Source organism: Lycium ferocissimum, chromosome 9 (assembly GCF_029784015.1).
Source record: "Lycium ferocissimum isolate CSIRO_LF1 chromosome 9, AGI_CSIRO_Lferr_CH_V1, whole genome shotgun sequence".
Lineage (NCBI taxonomy): Eukaryota > Viridiplantae > Streptophyta > Magnoliopsida > Solanales > Solanaceae > Lycium > Lycium ferocissimum.
In genome coordinates, this window is record NC_081350.1 from 13,891,047 (window position 1) to 13,908,468 (window position 17,422).

General features: G+C 36.7%; 1 protein-coding gene across 1 annotated transcript; it reads left to right on the plus strand.

Moving 5' to 3' along the window:
* Positions 1-12,283: 12,283 nt before the first annotated feature.
* Positions 12,284-16,624, plus strand: LOC132029683 (uncharacterized). The gene is made up of 3 exons (XM_059419001.1): positions 12,284-12,462; positions 14,001-14,539; positions 15,909-16,624. Exons 1-3 carry the CDS (start codon positions 12,288-12,290, stop codon positions 16,158-16,160), a joined length of 966 nt encoding a protein of 321 aa, XP_059274984.1. The 5' UTR covers positions 12,284-12,287; the 3' UTR covers positions 16,161-16,624.
* Positions 16,625-17,422: the final 798 nt, after the last annotated feature.

Sequence of the window (17,422 nt, forward strand, 5' to 3'; positions counted from 1 at the left end):
GATAAAATAGGTGTCCTAATTCACCATTAAATTAATTAAGTGGCGACTCCTTAAAATAAAACAAATAGGAATCTCCAAACTGTTGTACTCGAATTTAACCCGGTCTAAATGGGGTATAACAAATATTAGCAACTAATTCAGCACTAGACTATACATGAAGTATGTGAAATTATTTACCTTTTACTGATCCCTTTGGCCTACCCCTTCCTCTATCGGTTGGAGCGGTGCCTTTTCTTGGGCCATAACTCGAACTTGGGCCAAGAATCGAACTTGGGCCCAGGCTTCCTGCACTTGGGCCGATAGGTTGTAGGCTCTCTAAGACATCTCCTTTTATTATGACCTGGGTATGACACTTGCTGCATGTCATTTCAACCCCCCTTTTGGAGAGTTTTCCTATTTTTTTGGGTTCACTTGCCTCTTTCCTCTTAACAGTCCTAGGCCTGCCTGGCATCTTCCTCACTTCAGGTGGTATAACAGTAGGATTTGTGGATGGTGGCCACATCTTCAAGTTCAGAACTGGTTGAATAAAGTAGTTATATGTCTTCATATAGGTATCTCTAGAATACCACTGAGAAATGTAATCCATTGGGTTCAACCTCTTGTGGTGAAGAGCAGCAATTGCATGAGGACATGGGATACCTTTCAACATCCACGCTCTACAAGAACAAGTTTATCTAGGCAGATCCACAACATGGCTAAAATGACCTTCAATAACCTCATACCCTGTATCAGAATTCCACTCAATACTGCATTTCATAGACCTTGTAGTATGCTCTGTCAGAACTTTCAATGCCATTGGAGAAAAGTCATGAATCCAACTGTCACAAAACTCCCTTATTTGTCCTACTTTCTTCATCATTTTGACTCTTATTTCTTCAAGCATAGTTATTACGATCTTGTGCCTTGGCAAAACGATCCAAGAGTTGAAACGTTCACCATGTTGTTGTCTATAATGTCACACTTTGTGGTATATTCCATGTAAACCTTGCTCCACCTTTCAGGGTTGTAGTACATCAAATTATCAAGACATTCTTCTCCCAAAAGTTTCATGTAGTCTAAGTTCTCATTCACCGAGACTCAAAAGTTGACTTTGCACACCTTCCGGTAAGCAATTCTTCCTCTCAAGGCCTCTCGCATTTTTGGGACGAATTGGCTAAAACATGCCTAGCACACATTCTATGTTCAACGTTGGGCAATGGCTCTTTTATGGCACTTTCAAGACCCCGTGAGGAATAAAAACAGGCAATTAGTAAAGTAAAAGAACATTAGGGTAAAGAGTTATGAAATGGAGTGAATTCAACACTTAAATCTTACCTTCTGTGATATCTCATATAACAAAGAATGCCCGTCCCATCTCCCCCGGTGAAAATCTTCCTTTAAAATTCTAATAAACTAAGTCCAATTGTGCTTGTTCTCAACCTCAACTATCGCCTGTGCCGGTGGCATCATCCCGATTGTTTCCATCTTTACAAACAAAGAAAAAAAAGTAATTGACCTTTTCGAGATTCCCTTTAAAAAGCAACCATCCAAACCAATGCACTTCCTACAACCAGCTAAGTATGACTTCTTCATTGCATCAAAACATATGTAGAATCCTCTAAACATTTTTTTCCACCTTCAAATGTCTTATCACTAAGCCTAACTACACATGTACTACCTGGATTTGATCTTAACAACTCATCCTTATAATCTAAAATCCTCCCAAACTCCAAAACATGGTCACCCATCAACTCGCCTAAACCCTTGTTTCTTGCTCTTCTGGCACACGGATTCTACCAACATAAAGATCCAACTCCTTCTTAATGAGCCGAAACTCAAAAAAAATCCTAATGTTTGGTTGTTCCTTTATTCTCTCATTATAGTGACTAGATAAGAATTTGGTATTGCAAAGCTTGTTCCTATTGGTAGGGTTACACTTGTGAATTGGATTATAGTTCTTCACCACAAAGTTGTTAGTCCTAGAGTCAAGACCAGCAAATAAAAGCCAAGGACAACCCTCTACACACCTAACCCTTACCCTTGTAGGTTCATTAATACATTTTTTAATGGCAACATGTCATGGATCGCATACTTGGTAAGCGCAGTTCTAAATTCATTAACACTTTCAAATTGGAGGCCTATTTCCCACACTATTTTCTTGGAGGTTTTATCAAACACAACTCGTTTGTCACCTTCCTTCTTTTTGCTTTTACTCTCTCGTTCAACTACTCCTTCATCATCATCGATATGTCATCCGGATCGGCTCAAACTCCGGCAAATTTTCATCTCGAGGGGTAATAAGGCTCATCACCGCCCAACTTACCTTCCATGGTGTCTCTATTAGCACCTTCAGATTCATCATACCCCACATCTGGCCCTTTTGGTCCTGAACCTAACTTAACATGTTTAGGGATAGGAGCTCTTTCACCCCTCTTCCTTCTTTTTCTTTTTCCAACTATCTTTTCCTCCCTAAAACCCCTTAGCTCCTTATCTACATCACTCTCACTATGTACTTCTCCTTCATCAAACAATCCATCTAGGTATGAATCTAAATCATTACCAGTTTCAAAAAAATCGGACAACCCTAGTTCGTGAAGATTCGGTAGTAGGTAGAGGGGCATAATTTGATTCAAAGGTGGTATGAGGGTGAATAGATTCATTAGTAAGAGAGAAAAAGGGCGTGGATTCGATGCAAAGTTACAGTAGTGCTAGGGCGTGATTTGGTTCGGGGTAGTATTGTGGATTTGACGCGAGAGCCAGATAGTATTAGAAGGGGATTTGATTCGGATTCAAGATTACAATAGTTGGAGGAGTACAAGGGACGAACTTGGAGGGTTAGGTTGGAGAGGGCGATTTAAGCTCTGGTTCAATGAGGTTCATTAAATGGCTCTAAATCAGCGTCAAAGGCATCAAAAGATGCAACACCACTACCCCCAATGTCTTGATCAGTCGTTTTATCAAAGGAAACATCACTTTCCCCCTCCACATGGGTTATATATTCTAATAAGGGTGGGACCACTAGAGGCTCTTCAGCCATGTGACACACAAAAGCCTCCAAAATATCCCCATCCCCCAAACATGCAGCAACTCGGGTTGTATCCCTATCACATTTAATTTCTACCAATACCACACTATCAACAAATTTAAGATAAATGGTGCATTTACCAGGGTCATACCCTAATTCTTTCACACAATCAAGCAATTCAAAGTAACAAAACCTATCTAAATCCATACGTGTAAATTCAGTTACTTGTCCACCAACGTAGGGATTTTTGCCACTCGTTAAATTTCCACCATGGTAAAATCGCAAAGTAATCAGTTCATAAGACATATTTCGACCTGAAAACAGTACAAATACTTCAATTTCATAGTCAATGACTACACAACAAAAATTAAAGCATTTACCCAGTCATTTACACTGTAAATTTGCAGAAAAACTAAAGACGCAAAAAACCTAGTTCTAATCGCACAACACAGAAACAAAATAAGACAAGGGACTAACCTTTTAGTAACACAGCCGATGATTGTCCTCCAAACGTCAACAAAAAAGCCAACTTCGAATTGTCCAAGTTCAAAAAATCACCAACACTTTGATTATAGGTTTAAGATGAAGAAAAACTAAAAAACTCTATGAAATCCGACAATATTGAGCAGGTAAACTAAAAAAATATATGATTTAGGACCAATATTGAACGATTTGTTGTTTGTGGTGTCGTTTGGTTTTCTTGAATTAGGATTTGGGCGTCTGATGTGGGTTTGGGTGGGTTTGGGTGATTTGAAACGGGTTTGGGGTGTTAAAATGGGTATGGGGTGTTAAAAATGGGTTTGGGCATTAAAATGGGTTTATTATGTTAAATATATTATAATGACGTGATTATAAAATAAATCAGTTCATTTAATACGTGGCTTCACCCAAGGGCGAGTGTCGCCCACACCATTCAATAATTGGGGGTTTTGGTCTGTGGAGGGGTAATTTAATTCACTTTTAAGATGTTAAGGTGTGTAATAGGTCGCTCGTATAGTTTAGGTGTCATATCGATATTTTGAGTATAGTTTAGGGGTGTTTTGATGTATTTTGCCCAACTATAATGGTTACTTGGATACCAATTAACAAAAATTGATTTCCTATAGAAATATGGGAAAATGTTTTTGTAGAAACCCAACGAAAATGAAAAACTGAATTGGAAAATTTCGACTGTTTATTCTCATTGATGTAGTAATGTATTTATACAAGTGTGTAAAGTATGAAAACCAAGGGTAAATATCTCAAAAGGTCATTGAGCTTTGAGAAATGATGTAGTAAAGTCATTGAACTTTGCTACATATCAATAAAATCACTCAACTTTGGCCTATTATCTCATAAAATCACTCAACTACACATGTCATAAAAAAAAATCTGACATGGCAATATTAATTAATTATTTTAACGTGAGCCCCACAATAAAATAAAATAAATCCAAATCTTTATCTCATGTCTTCCATTTGCACAAGCATAATTTTGTGAATTTCTTCGACCTATTGTTTAAATGTGAAATTAGTTTTGAGTTCCCTAGGAGTTATTATTCCAGTCGATTACCATTGGTTTTATCTATTTTTGTCACATCAATTATAATGATGGTATTTCCAAGGTGGAGGAAGAAGTTAAATGAGAAACTTTATTTCCTGCCTCATATAATTGAAATGTCGTGAGACATTTTTTTTTTTGTTTCGTAAAAAAAAGCAAGACCCTGATAACCTCGATAAACACTTCTCTTAATTTTAACTTTGAGAGAACACATTTCATTGTTTTTCCTTACAGTCGAAACTTTGCAGTGTAATATCTAATCTTGTGGGTCGGGTGAGTGGGTGGTATAAAGATTTGGATTTTTTTTATTTTATCATGGGGCCCACGTCTACATAGCATAAAATAATTAATTAATATTGTCATGTCAAATTTTTTTGATGACATGTGTAGTTGAGTGATTTTATGAGATAATAGATCAAAGTTGAGTGATTTTATTGATATGTAGCAAAGTTTAATGACTTTACTACATCATTTCTCAAAGTTCAATGAACTTTTGAGATATTTACCCTGAAAACCAATTGTAAACCTACAGCTGTCCACTAACTATTTGCTGCTATACTAACAAATCTAACAAACTATACAGGTGTATATTTCTTTACAATGCTACGTAACAAAATCTGGAAGAAAAATGAATTCTAGAAGAGCTTGCAGATATAGTTGGCAAAATTGATTCTGATCTTTTGGACATTTTATTCCCAATTGGGCCTTTGAGTCAAATCTCTGAGGAAAAATGACATAGGATACCTATTTAAGACTTTTTATTATAAAATATATAGATGGTTGTCTTTATTTATAAAATATAACGATATTTTACGAAACATGACGGATTTTCATATTTTTTTCATTTTTTAAATTATAAAAAATTTAAAAAAAATTATTTTTTATTTATTTTTTAAAAAATAATTTTTTTTGCTCGAGGCTTAAAAAATTAACTCAAATTTTTGTGTATGAAATGTATATATGTGAGCGAAATTTTTAATATAGTTTTCATATACAAAATTGTGAGTGAAATTTTAAGCCTTGAAAATTGTATGAAAGCTTTTTGTAGTTGTATTAATTTTCCAGAAACCTAATATGAACTTTTTACACGAAAAATGTGAGCAGATTTCTAAGTCTAAGTCTTGAGCGAGATGTACACATTTCATACCGTTTTCATATATAAAATTTTGAGCTTAATGTTTAAGCCTTGAACGAGATATACACATTTCATATATTTCTCATACACAAAATTTGAGGGAACTTTTTAAGCCTTGAGCAAGATATACACATTTCATGCACAAAATTTTGAGCGATTATTTTAAGTCTTGAATGTTGTATACGTTGTTGTTGTAGTTGTATTAATTTTACAAAAACCTAACATGAACTTTACACACGTAAATGTGAGCGAAATTCTAAGCATTGAGCGAGATACAAATTTCATACCGTTTTCATACACAAAATTTTGAGCAAAAATTTTAAGCCTTGAACGAGATACACATTTCATACATTTTTCATAGAGTTTTCATACACTAAATTTTGAGCGAACTTTTCAAGTCTTGAGCGAGATATACACATTTCACACATGTTTCATACACAAAATTTGAGCGAATTTTTTAAGCCTTAAGCAGAAAAAAATAATTTTATAAAAAAAAATTAATTAAAAAATATTTTCCTTTTATAAAAAAGTTTGTATGAAAGATGAAAATTCATTATGTTATGTAAATTAAAAAGTTTCGTCATATTCCGTAAATACTTTTCTTATTATGTATTCATATGCTATTCACCCATTAGAAAGTGGGCATGTCCACTGAGGCCCAAAGACTAAATTACACAACTTATTTTGTATCGGGTCATTTGCACAAATATCCTATTTTGGGTAGTCTTTAATTTGGGGAAATACCTATATATATGGCCCACACAAATACCTATATATATGGCCCACACATCTAGTTTGCAGGTGATGTACCTCACTGTATCATCGGTGTATAGTTAATGTAGATGTTCTGTACAACTATATATAAGTTGCTCAACTTCTTTTGTATCTTTACATATACATCTTTATGCACAACTTGGGAGCTAATATTTCCAATCATTATTGGGCTCAACTTGACATCTCAATCGTTAATCGTCACATAGCCATATACAAAAGATTTATTTATCCCAATAGTATATCTCTTCATGCTTCAGCTTAATATATAATGCAAATTTTATCATGGATTTACATTTTTAAAATTTGTTCTTTAAATGCAATGTTGTAGTTACAGTTCTTTTCCTTATTTGACCTGCTTTGTTATTGTTTTATTCTAAGCCGAGCATCTATCGGAAACAACCTCTCTTCCTCCCAAGATGAAGTAAGATTCACGTACACTCTACCCTTCTCCACACCACACTTATGAGATTACACTGGGTATGTTGTTGTCGTACTTTCAATGCAATGATGATTTGTTTCAGCTGTGTATTTTTTTCCAAGCCAATTTTTTTTCCCTCCAACTACATCATTTTAGCCAAATGAGTTTGGTCAAATATAATAAACTACCAACCATGTATTTCTTCTTTAGATACAACGACGATTTATTTCAATTGTATTTTTCTTTTCAGGCCAAAATAAATTAAAAAGAACTTATAGTTTTATTATTTTTAGTCAATTTAACCAAAATAATGATTTGCAATTGTGTGCTGCTTTTTTATTTCTTGTTTACAACTTTCGGATTTTCAATTTTTGAATAGAAGACTATTCACAAATTGAAAATCCAAAAAATTGAAATGAACGAACCGAGCGATGCCTCTTTGGTATGGGCTGAAGAGTCCGGAACCAAAATGGCCCAATAAAAAACACATTGAACCAAAACACCCCAGAAAAAAAAAAGGCACAAAAGTATCTTTAACACAGTAAAATAATGCGTTAAAGGACTTAACTGTAACGACACGGTTAAGTCCTTTAACGCAGTATTTTACTGCGTTAAAGGATATTGCCTTCTCTCCTTTAGCGCAGTAAAATACTGTGCTAAAGACCCCGACATTAAAACCCATCGGGTTCAACCACTGGTCTACTCCACCCTAAAAAAAATAAAAATAACCCCCCCCCCCTTAGAGGCCATTTTCTGGTGGACCCCACTTTCAAAAACGTCATTTTCTATTAAATTTTCATCGGGAAAGTTTAGATTCGCAGATATTGTTTCTCAAGGAAGCGAAACATTCTTAAGCCTCGGAAAAAAGCGGCATACAACTCGATTAAAACAACCCTACAACAAACTTCGACCAAGGTATTCTACTATGAACTTTTTTATTATTTTGTTAAATACATTATATCCTAAGCATGTTTAACGTTTAATAGTCGTGAATTTCAAAAAAAAAAAAAATCTTTTTTTTTGTGGTTGATCACTGGCAGTAGCGTTTTGCTACAATTTTTTTTTTTTTTTTTTTTTTGTTAATTTTTTATGAATTGTTAATTTTTTAATTGTTTATGAATTTTTAATTTGTTAATTGTTTATGAATTGTTAATTTGTTAATTTTTAATGAATTGTTAACTTGTTAACTGTTTATTAATTGTTTAATATAGTAATCTACTATTATTTGTAAAATATGCCATTATTAATTAATTAGTTGTTAATTGTTGATTATGAATTGATATTTTGTTAATTGTTTATGAATTATTATTTTGTTAATTGATTAGGAATTGTTAGATTACAAAAAATATAGTAATCTCCTATTATTTGTTAATGACGGCATTGTTACTTTATTTATTTGTGAAATTGTTTATCCCATGTTAATCGTCAAATAAATTAGTTCGTTATTTATTTAATTGTAGTTAGGAGACCAATCGTAATTAGATATAATTATTCACAAAATATAATACAACATAATTCACATATTCCCTATAAATGATTAATTAGTTAATATAATTTCTCTTTAATTTCAAGAATAATGAATAATTTAGTTTCTACAGACCCGACTCTTTCATGGATCCGAATGTTCACCCGGGGCCCGCTGTTCACTCTGGGCCTGATGATAGATTAGTACTTTCTTTGCAAGAGACTTATAGGTCAGAGTTATTATGGACTGGTGCTATAGGAATAGCAACTAGGCTCCGTCCCTATAGGCTGCAAAGAGCGTGCACTCTTTTACGCTAGCGGCCCCACACCCCGGTGTCTCAGAGATATTGTTTCGGGGCGGTATATATCGTTGCGTGTCGTTAGTCAGGTATAGCATGATTGGGCGCTCATTACGGCCATAGTTGTGCGGTGGAGGCCGGAGACACATACCTTCCATCTTCGCACTAGTGAGGCCACGATTACATTTCAGGATGTGGAGGTCCTGTTTGGATTGCGGGTAGATGGAGAGCCATTATACAGTCGGTACGGGCCTCCTCTTGGTAGGACATGGGTGATGGAGTTGACCAGGTTCACCCACTTCGTGCCGCGGCCCATATCTAGGGACAGAGTCGGGTGCAGATTAGTGCACTCTGCACTTATTTACTCGCAGAGCCTCCTATTGAGGACGACACTCAGCAGGACGTTGTTGGATCGTCATGCCCGTTTGTATCTGCTTATTATATTCGGGGCCATCTTGTTCCCGAACACATTGGCTGCCTATGTCAGCTTACGATATTTGGTCTTATTGGAGCATCTAGACCGCTTGGGAGACTACAGCTAGGGTAGTGCTGTTTTGGCGTACTTCTACCGATGCCTATACTGAGTGTCTATTGGCCGTATCAGCGATGTTTGTGGATTTTTTGCTCTTCTCCAGATAATATTTTAAGTGTGTGTTCCTTTAATGTAAACAACCTCTTGAAACGACGACTAAAATATCGTATTTTCTAATATCTCTTTCAGTTATGGGCGTGGGAGAGGATGCTGCCTTTTCAGCCCGTACCTAGGCATCACCTCTATATTAACATGCCCTACGCGAGGAGCTGGACGGCAGGTTTTGACCGGGATGTGGATATGCACCACAATATTCTTCCATTTCGGGACCAGCTTGATTAGATGACAGACGATGCGGTAAAAATATTTAACTTTACATTATTAATTTAATTAAACATCTTTTCTACTTGGTGATCACTAATTTGTATCTATATTTTATGTAGCTATTTATATGGACGTCATACGCTGCTATTTTGGATGGGTTGCCGGCCTTTTGCAGGGCAGGGCAAGCCGTGTGGAGGTCGTGGTGTCCATTGATACACCTAGATATCGTTGAGAACCACGTACCGGCGCGTCTTTACGACATCGGTTTGGGCATACATAGAATATACCCCCCGGCGTTCGTCATGAGCTCAGACACTACCAGCAGGACGAACGAGTGGTCGTTGATGATGCATTTCTGGCTTTCATGGGTGTCCAGCTCCAGCGTTGGCAGGACAGGTTGGGGACTTTAGCGGTGGTCGATCATGCGACTCCCATCATGGATTACATACGGCGGTATCATGGGATCACCATGGCCGATTGATTAGCAACCCGAGCTTGTGTCCCGCTAGGGATATAGGATACACAGCACTCGCGGGGCAGTACGAGGCGTTGGTAAGTTTATCACATTTAGATTTATTTAATTGTATTAATTATTACATTTTAAAAATAACTATTTTTTTACTGTTGAACACAAATGCAGCTGGTGGCCGTACAACGATTACGGATATCCGATGACAGTATCCGCCAAGCAAGAGAGTTTAGGGTTATGGATGATCACTTGTTCCGGAGGTAAGTACCGGGATGGTGCGAGAGAAGACTTGGTGCGCCGGAGGACGCGGTCGCTTGCTAGAGGACTCGGGTGGTGAAGGTCATCCGGTAAATGAGGTGAGGTACGAGACCCCTCCCATTCTAGTCCATCCGTTCCGGCCGGTGGCGGCTCGGTTGGACGTCGCTGCGTTTACGCTGCCTTCGCTACTTGCGGTGATACTTGGGTCTTCATCTCAGCCGAGTCAGAATGCGTACATGGAGGAGCATGATGACATCAATTGGGCGATGTTTCGCGCATCATTAGATTATGAGCGGCCAGTGAGAAATTTAGACGAACTCAAAATTCTTGACTTCGATGACTTTTTAATCCCGGTTAGTATTTAAAATACTTATTGACTATTTAAATTACTTATTTTAATTATATATGTTACTTATTATTTCATAATTTTTTATATTTTATGATTCGACGCCAGTGGGTCCACCAGAGTGACCCACTCAGGCATTTTCTCATGGGCCTGCCGAGCTAGAGGTGTCTTCTCATGTGACTGTCGAACCACAAGTAAGCTTTTTATTAAAATTAATTTTATTCTATATTATGAATATTTAAAATACATATTTGATTATTTAAAGTACTTATTTTAAATATATATGTTACTTATTATTTCATAATTTTTCATATTTTAGGATTCGGCGCCAGTGGGTCTACAAGAGCGACCCACTCAGGCATTTTCTCATGGGCTTGCGGAGCCAGAGGTGTCTTCTCATGAGACTGTCGAGCCACAGGTGAGATTTTTAGTTAAAATCAATTTTATTCAATATAAGGTGAATATTTATTTAATTTTTTAACCTTTATTTGGACATCGAACAGCATCTCGTCCATGAGACTACTTCATATTCTGCACCAGACCCATCTTAGGAACCTACGGACCCGTACAGAGCCTCACTCGAAGCACCGTCGATACACGGGTTTGATTATTCAACAAACGTTAATGTATTCAATATAAATAAGAAATGGTACTAATTTTTATATATTTTTCGGAGTTCATCCTTCGGCGGCTGCGGTGGAAACTCCCGACGATAGGATGAGGTCGCGTTCTAGAACCAGCCCTAACGGATTCGAGTATACCGGCCGGGACTCCCAGATCCCGAAAGAAGCACATTATGTAGAAGGGCGCAAGGGCGAGGGATAAGCATGGCTTAGAGCGCCCTCTTATTAAGAGGGAAAAGGGGGATGGAGATGATGGCGAGGGCGGTGGGGATGGTATGAGCTTTAGGCCTAAGGATAGTCTCAGGCATATCACATGTGGGACCCACTAGTATATACAATAGTGTTGTACAGTTTAAATAAATATTATATATTTTTTTGCGTATCTATTTATATTTATAAATATTATCTCAGTCTTTATTATTGTTTATAGCGTCACATCATAAATTGATAATAAAAAAAAAATCGTGACACATTCGAAATAAAGGTACGCATTAATTTAAAAATAACACGAAATCCTAAAACATAAATAACGTAAAGCTGATGACTATAAGTCTTCAAACAAAAATATACTTCGAGTACTTTTCAACCACTAAAACGACAATCGGAAGTTTTGCGTATCCTTGATGTATTAAGCCTACCTTATTAATAGCACAAAAATAAGTAGGGTTCTATATAAAATATTAAAATTGAGTCTCGAAAGACGATTAATATACTTATTAAAGTATATAAAAAGCGTGAAATGTAAAGAAAAGAGAAATAACCAAAACAAATAATTTTAACAAGTAAGAGATTACTGGTGGTAAAGCGGGGATATATTATTCTTTTTAACAGAGAAAATATCACCGCATTAAAATGACTTAACTCATCATACAAAATGACTTAACCGGCGTCGCTACGCTGTTGCCAGCGTACTTTCGCTTCTTTTTTGCATTGGGTTCAATGCCTTTGTATTTCTTTGCCTGGATTTCTCAGGCTGACTGTTAGCATTGTGTTATGAGGGCAAATTTGTAAAGGTATTTCTGAAGTCTGAAGGAACCGACTCATCGGAGAAACAACAAACAAAACTCCATTCCTTGTTACACTGGTCGGTAACTGTGTAAATATGAAATTGGAGAAGACTGGTTTGAGTAAGGAATCCATGGAGAAAATATCAGAGAGGCTTTCAGGTCTTGATAACCTCTATTTCCCACGCGCTCAGCAATCATCTGCCTCCACTGCATCCCAACGGAAATCACTTCTTCTCGACCTTCTCTCTCGTGACGTGCCCCTTTTTTTAGGTACCCTTCCATGTCTATATACTCTTTTAATATGCATTTTTGGCAAGCCATATATGTAGTTAATCATGTTTTTTTCTTCTATGTGCCTGATAGTATGCCCGTTAACTTTAACCTCGTCGCCTAGCCAGAAATCTCTCAGAACCTAGGAATTTGTGATTGACTAAGGTTCCGAAGGTTTTTTTTGGAAAAAATCCTACCTTTTTTTTATCTTCCAAAAAAACAGCACTTATTGAACACCTCAATTCTCTAAACTAAGCACTTTTGACTTTCTTAAGATTTCTGGGCTTGGTCATGAATTTAACTTTTACCCCGTCGATAAGTACTGGTTCCCACTTTGTAATCCCTTCCTCTACCCTCTCTTTTTTTTTTTTGACTCTCTAGAACTTGGCCAAACATGCTATAAGTGGCTTTTAGTTCACAGATTATAGTGGAACATTTTTTCCTTCCATTTAATCTATATAATGGACTTAATTTCAAGCTCTCTCTATGGATACTTGCAAGTTTGAAGTGAATAGGATATATCTACTGGGGTGTAAATGCAGTCCCGCTCCTATAAATAGAGAATTTTTTGGTGAAGTATGCTTTCTTTGAAGAAGTTTTAGTTTTTCGCATTAGGCCTCTACGGTAATGTAGAATTGTCCAAGGCAAAAAGCAACTAAATCTGCTGGGACTTTAAGTGTAAAGCGTTACTAATATATAAGCTTTAGCCATGAAAGACACCAACGAAGAAAAATGTAAGTTTTATGTACTGCAAGAAAAGTTGATTATAAGCACAAACGATATATATTTAGGAAAAAGATTGAAACTTATAGTGAAGCTAAATATATGAGGGAAAAACCATCTCAATTAAGTAAGTACAAAACCATTTTAAATTTCTCATTTATACGTAGGAATGTGGTTAACTCGCTTGTTTTCTAATACTAAATTGCTAATTCCTTAATCATTTAAAAAAATCATTTAAGGTTTTGTTTTAATTATCTACTTCTGTCTTCGTAGAACAAAGACCATGGCCCATGAGGCACTTGCCTTATTGACCTGGTGTGAGTTCGACCTAAGTGAGGTGAAGCGCCCAACACGAGCTTCAGTTACTTTCAGGGCTTAAGCTCCTCAAGTGAGCCTTTAATTCAGCACTAATATTTGTTCAAATGTTGAAAGCGAGTTTTGAGAGAGAAAAAATTTAGCAAACTAGAGGGAAGTCAAACATAAATCTTGATAAGATAGGGGAAAACGTAGGTTATTGTGCTCCAAACTCATATTTTTTGGTAAGTTTATGTCGACTGGCATTGCTCCAGATTGCCTCATTCATTTGTATATTTGAGGACTCAGCTAAAAATTCTTATGTTCCAGTAAATGTGCTTATATTTGATTCGCCATGTTCTTGTGGGATGTTGACCTCACTAAAAGACAGACAGCTGTTGTGCTGCACTTGGAACTTTTTTGCTGAAAGATGTTATACATCATGTTTCTAAATAAAGAACATTATAAACATCATTAATCTCTGTTTCTAAATCTCACTTTGTTGATTCTTGGAATCTCAGAACGTTATGGGTCGCAGTTAATATCAGACGAGCTTAATGAATTTGGAACTTTGAAAAATGATTATGAAATCAATTGGCATCTGAATCGTCTGCGAAGTGTTATTAGCCCAACACAAGAAGATCTAAAGTCCAGGTCAGTTAAGATTAAGAACAGACGGCGAGCATATCTGGACAAATTAATAAGTGATGGACAGTACTTTTCAGAGGACGCAATGAGGGAACGAGAGCCATACTTGCACCATGAGTATGTCGGGAAGTTCCAAGATCCAAGCGGGAGGAGCATGGCGAGACCGGGGGAACGATGGTCTGAGACACTAATGAGGCGGGCAGAAGAGGCAACGCTTGTTAAAAAAATTAGGGATGAGCAGCAGAGACGAGGTGTAGCTCAAAGTGATTGGGTAGGGTTTGACAATCAGGAACTTGAAAATGTGGAGGAAGAGTCTGAAGAAGAAGAAGAAGAAACAGAGGAAGAAGAAGAAGATGAGGAGGAGGAGGAGCAAGACAAAGGTGAAAGGGACATCTCAGTTAATAGACTAGAGGTGATTGCTGTACCTTTATCTCTTTGTAGATAGTATACCAAAATATTTGTCATGACTTCTGGTTATTTCTAGTTACATGCTAACTTGCAGGTTATTTTCAGTAGATATTCGTAATTGTCTTGTGTCTTGTTATTATATTGTATTTATGCCAAGGGAATGAGTGGTTTGGTTGTTCAGTGTATACGTTCCATTTTAAGATGTCGACAATCATGTAACTCTGAAAAAGGCTAATTCAAGAGTAACCTTATACATTGACGATTGCCAATTGAAAGAAATAAATTGGTTATGTTTTATCAAATATGGTTGAGTAGGAATTGGATAACTGTTGGAGGTACTTATGTGTGGGGGTTACAGCATAAGGAGTTGTTCTGTTAGTAGTTTGCCTAAACCGTAGAAGGTTTTAGCTCATGGATTTGGGGAGCGTACCTGAAGCCTAAGTCTTTATAACTTTTGACCCACTTACCTTCGCGAGGTTTTTCCGTAACATGTTAACCAATTCTAGAGAGCTATAACTGCTTCTTAATTGGCTGTTGGAAAGTCCTACAAGGGTGCCCCTTAAATTGTGTCAATCGGTCTCTGTGTGTTTGGTGTGTGTGTGTGTGTGGGGGGGGGGGGGGTTCTGAATGTTCTATTGGCAACAGTCTAACTTAATGGTATGAATTTTTAGGGCTCTTCAGTTGAAAATTTCAAGAACTTATTTATGGTGGAAACCTTCTAAGTTCCACGGGCTTCTCCTGAGATGTCTTCAGTTTGTAAGAAGCAGGGTGAAGGTTGTCTTTGTGCATTTTAGTTTCTAGTATTTGGTGCTTTTGCTTAAGCCCATTAGAGTTCCTACTTACCTTCTTATTCAGTCTTCCTTCAGTGAATTAAGTCCATCTCTTGCTTCATTAGCGGATTGCCCAACCTGGGGGGCCAAAGGAATGCCAGCAGATGCTTGCATTGTTATCTTTTTCAAGGATTTATGCTAGCTTCTTCCCTCTCCTTTCTATGTGCGTACTTTTGCCTTCATATACCTGGAGACGAAGTTTTTCAAGTGTTATCTTGTATGTTGGCACATTCAGTTTATTCTGAAGCTTTTTAGAAGCTCAAGTTGGACTTGTGGAGTTGTGTCTAGAGTTGGTGTGCATTCGTTCTGAAATCACAGACCGTTATTGTCTTGTTTATTGACACGTTCCAGTTTTAGTGAAGCTTTATAGAAGCTCAAGATGGAGTTATATCTAGGTTTTGTTGCATGCATGTTGTGAGAGTACCATTGACATGCAACATGCAAATATTGCATTTGTTCTCAAATCATGGACCATTATCTTTCTTTAGTGTACTTCTATTGCTTATCAGAAAATGATCCATTTCTTTTGCTATCAATTTGAAGGTTCATACAAACAACCTCGATGCTTCTAATGACACACCATCAGAAACGAGAAGACCTGCTGTGATGGAAACTTTGTCATCAGAGGAGATGCAAGAACGATTGGACCAGTTCGCTTACCTCATGCAGGAAAAGTTTTTATTGGGAGAAGATAGTCTGGATTACTCAAAAATTGATGAGGATGAGACCTTGGATGATCACTGGATGAAAGAAGCAAATTATGATGCTGAAGAGAAGTACTTTGATGATGACTGAGCTGAAATACTGAGTTGTCTTTTTTGCTTTTGAAACTACACACATCTTGACAAGTTCCTATCACGTATATGTTAGCCTTGTATGCACATATGCTTAGGTCTAATGTGGTTAATGTGGCTTGAAGGCAGTTTCTCTATGGTTGTCGATGGCTAGGTTTTGGTTTTTGAACCTATCCATTTTCTTGTGTTAAGCTTAATATATGGTATTAGCTTGTAAATTCATACTATTACAATTCCAGCAGCTGTAGAATAATCTTCAGATGTGATCAAGTGGGAGACGTAGATAGACTGAAAGATGCTGAAATGCCAACCTAGTCACTATACGAGGATAGAGATTCTTGTCCAAATAAGTGTGACAACACGCTCAGGTCGCTGAATTCAGAACTACTTTAATGGCATAAACTTTATGTCAATTGATAAGTAGAAACATTCGGGGATTTTGAGAAGCTTCCTAGTTTGGATTTATATTGCTATTGGTTTTTGTACGATAACTATGATTTTGTGAACCATTTGGCATTTGGGACATAAACGAGTGGTTGCGACTCCAATCCCATTCAAAGATTTGAACAATTATGCCTCATCTTACAATTGCCTTTTGGCAGGATGCGTTAATCTGAATAATTCGAATATTAAGTAGACTTCAATCACTAGTGCTCTCTGATTCAAACAAAATAACATGGGGTGGGGTGGGGGCGGGGGGGTGGGGCAACCAATTTTAATCCCTGAAATTAATTCCAAATTCTATAAGATATTACTTTCTTTGTTTCAAGTTGTTACTTTTCTTTTTAGTCTTTTTTATAAAGAGTGTTTCTTTTCTTTTTTGGCAATTTTAACAATTTCAACTTTTCACCTGACATGTTTAAGACGCCAATAATAACATACCAGTTTAATCCCACAAGTGGGGTCCAGGGAGGGTAGAGTATTTGCAGACCTTACCACTACCTTAATAAGATAGAGAGTTTGTTTCCGACAGACCTTCGTGTCAAGGAACTATAAAAGGAGTGCGTTAATCAACAGCAAGATAATAACATAACCAAGGCTAAATAAACATGTAGTATAAAAATTCTAAAAATAATGAAAAATAAGAAATAATATTAATACTCTGAGTAAGGAAAGAAATATGTCCGACTATTAACTAACCCTCTATCCTAATTTTCGACGTTTACACCCTCCAATCAAGGGCATGTTTAAGACCACAAGATAATGATATTTTGATACATTATCCATATCTTTAATTTTAAAATCATAAGATTCAAAAGTCTA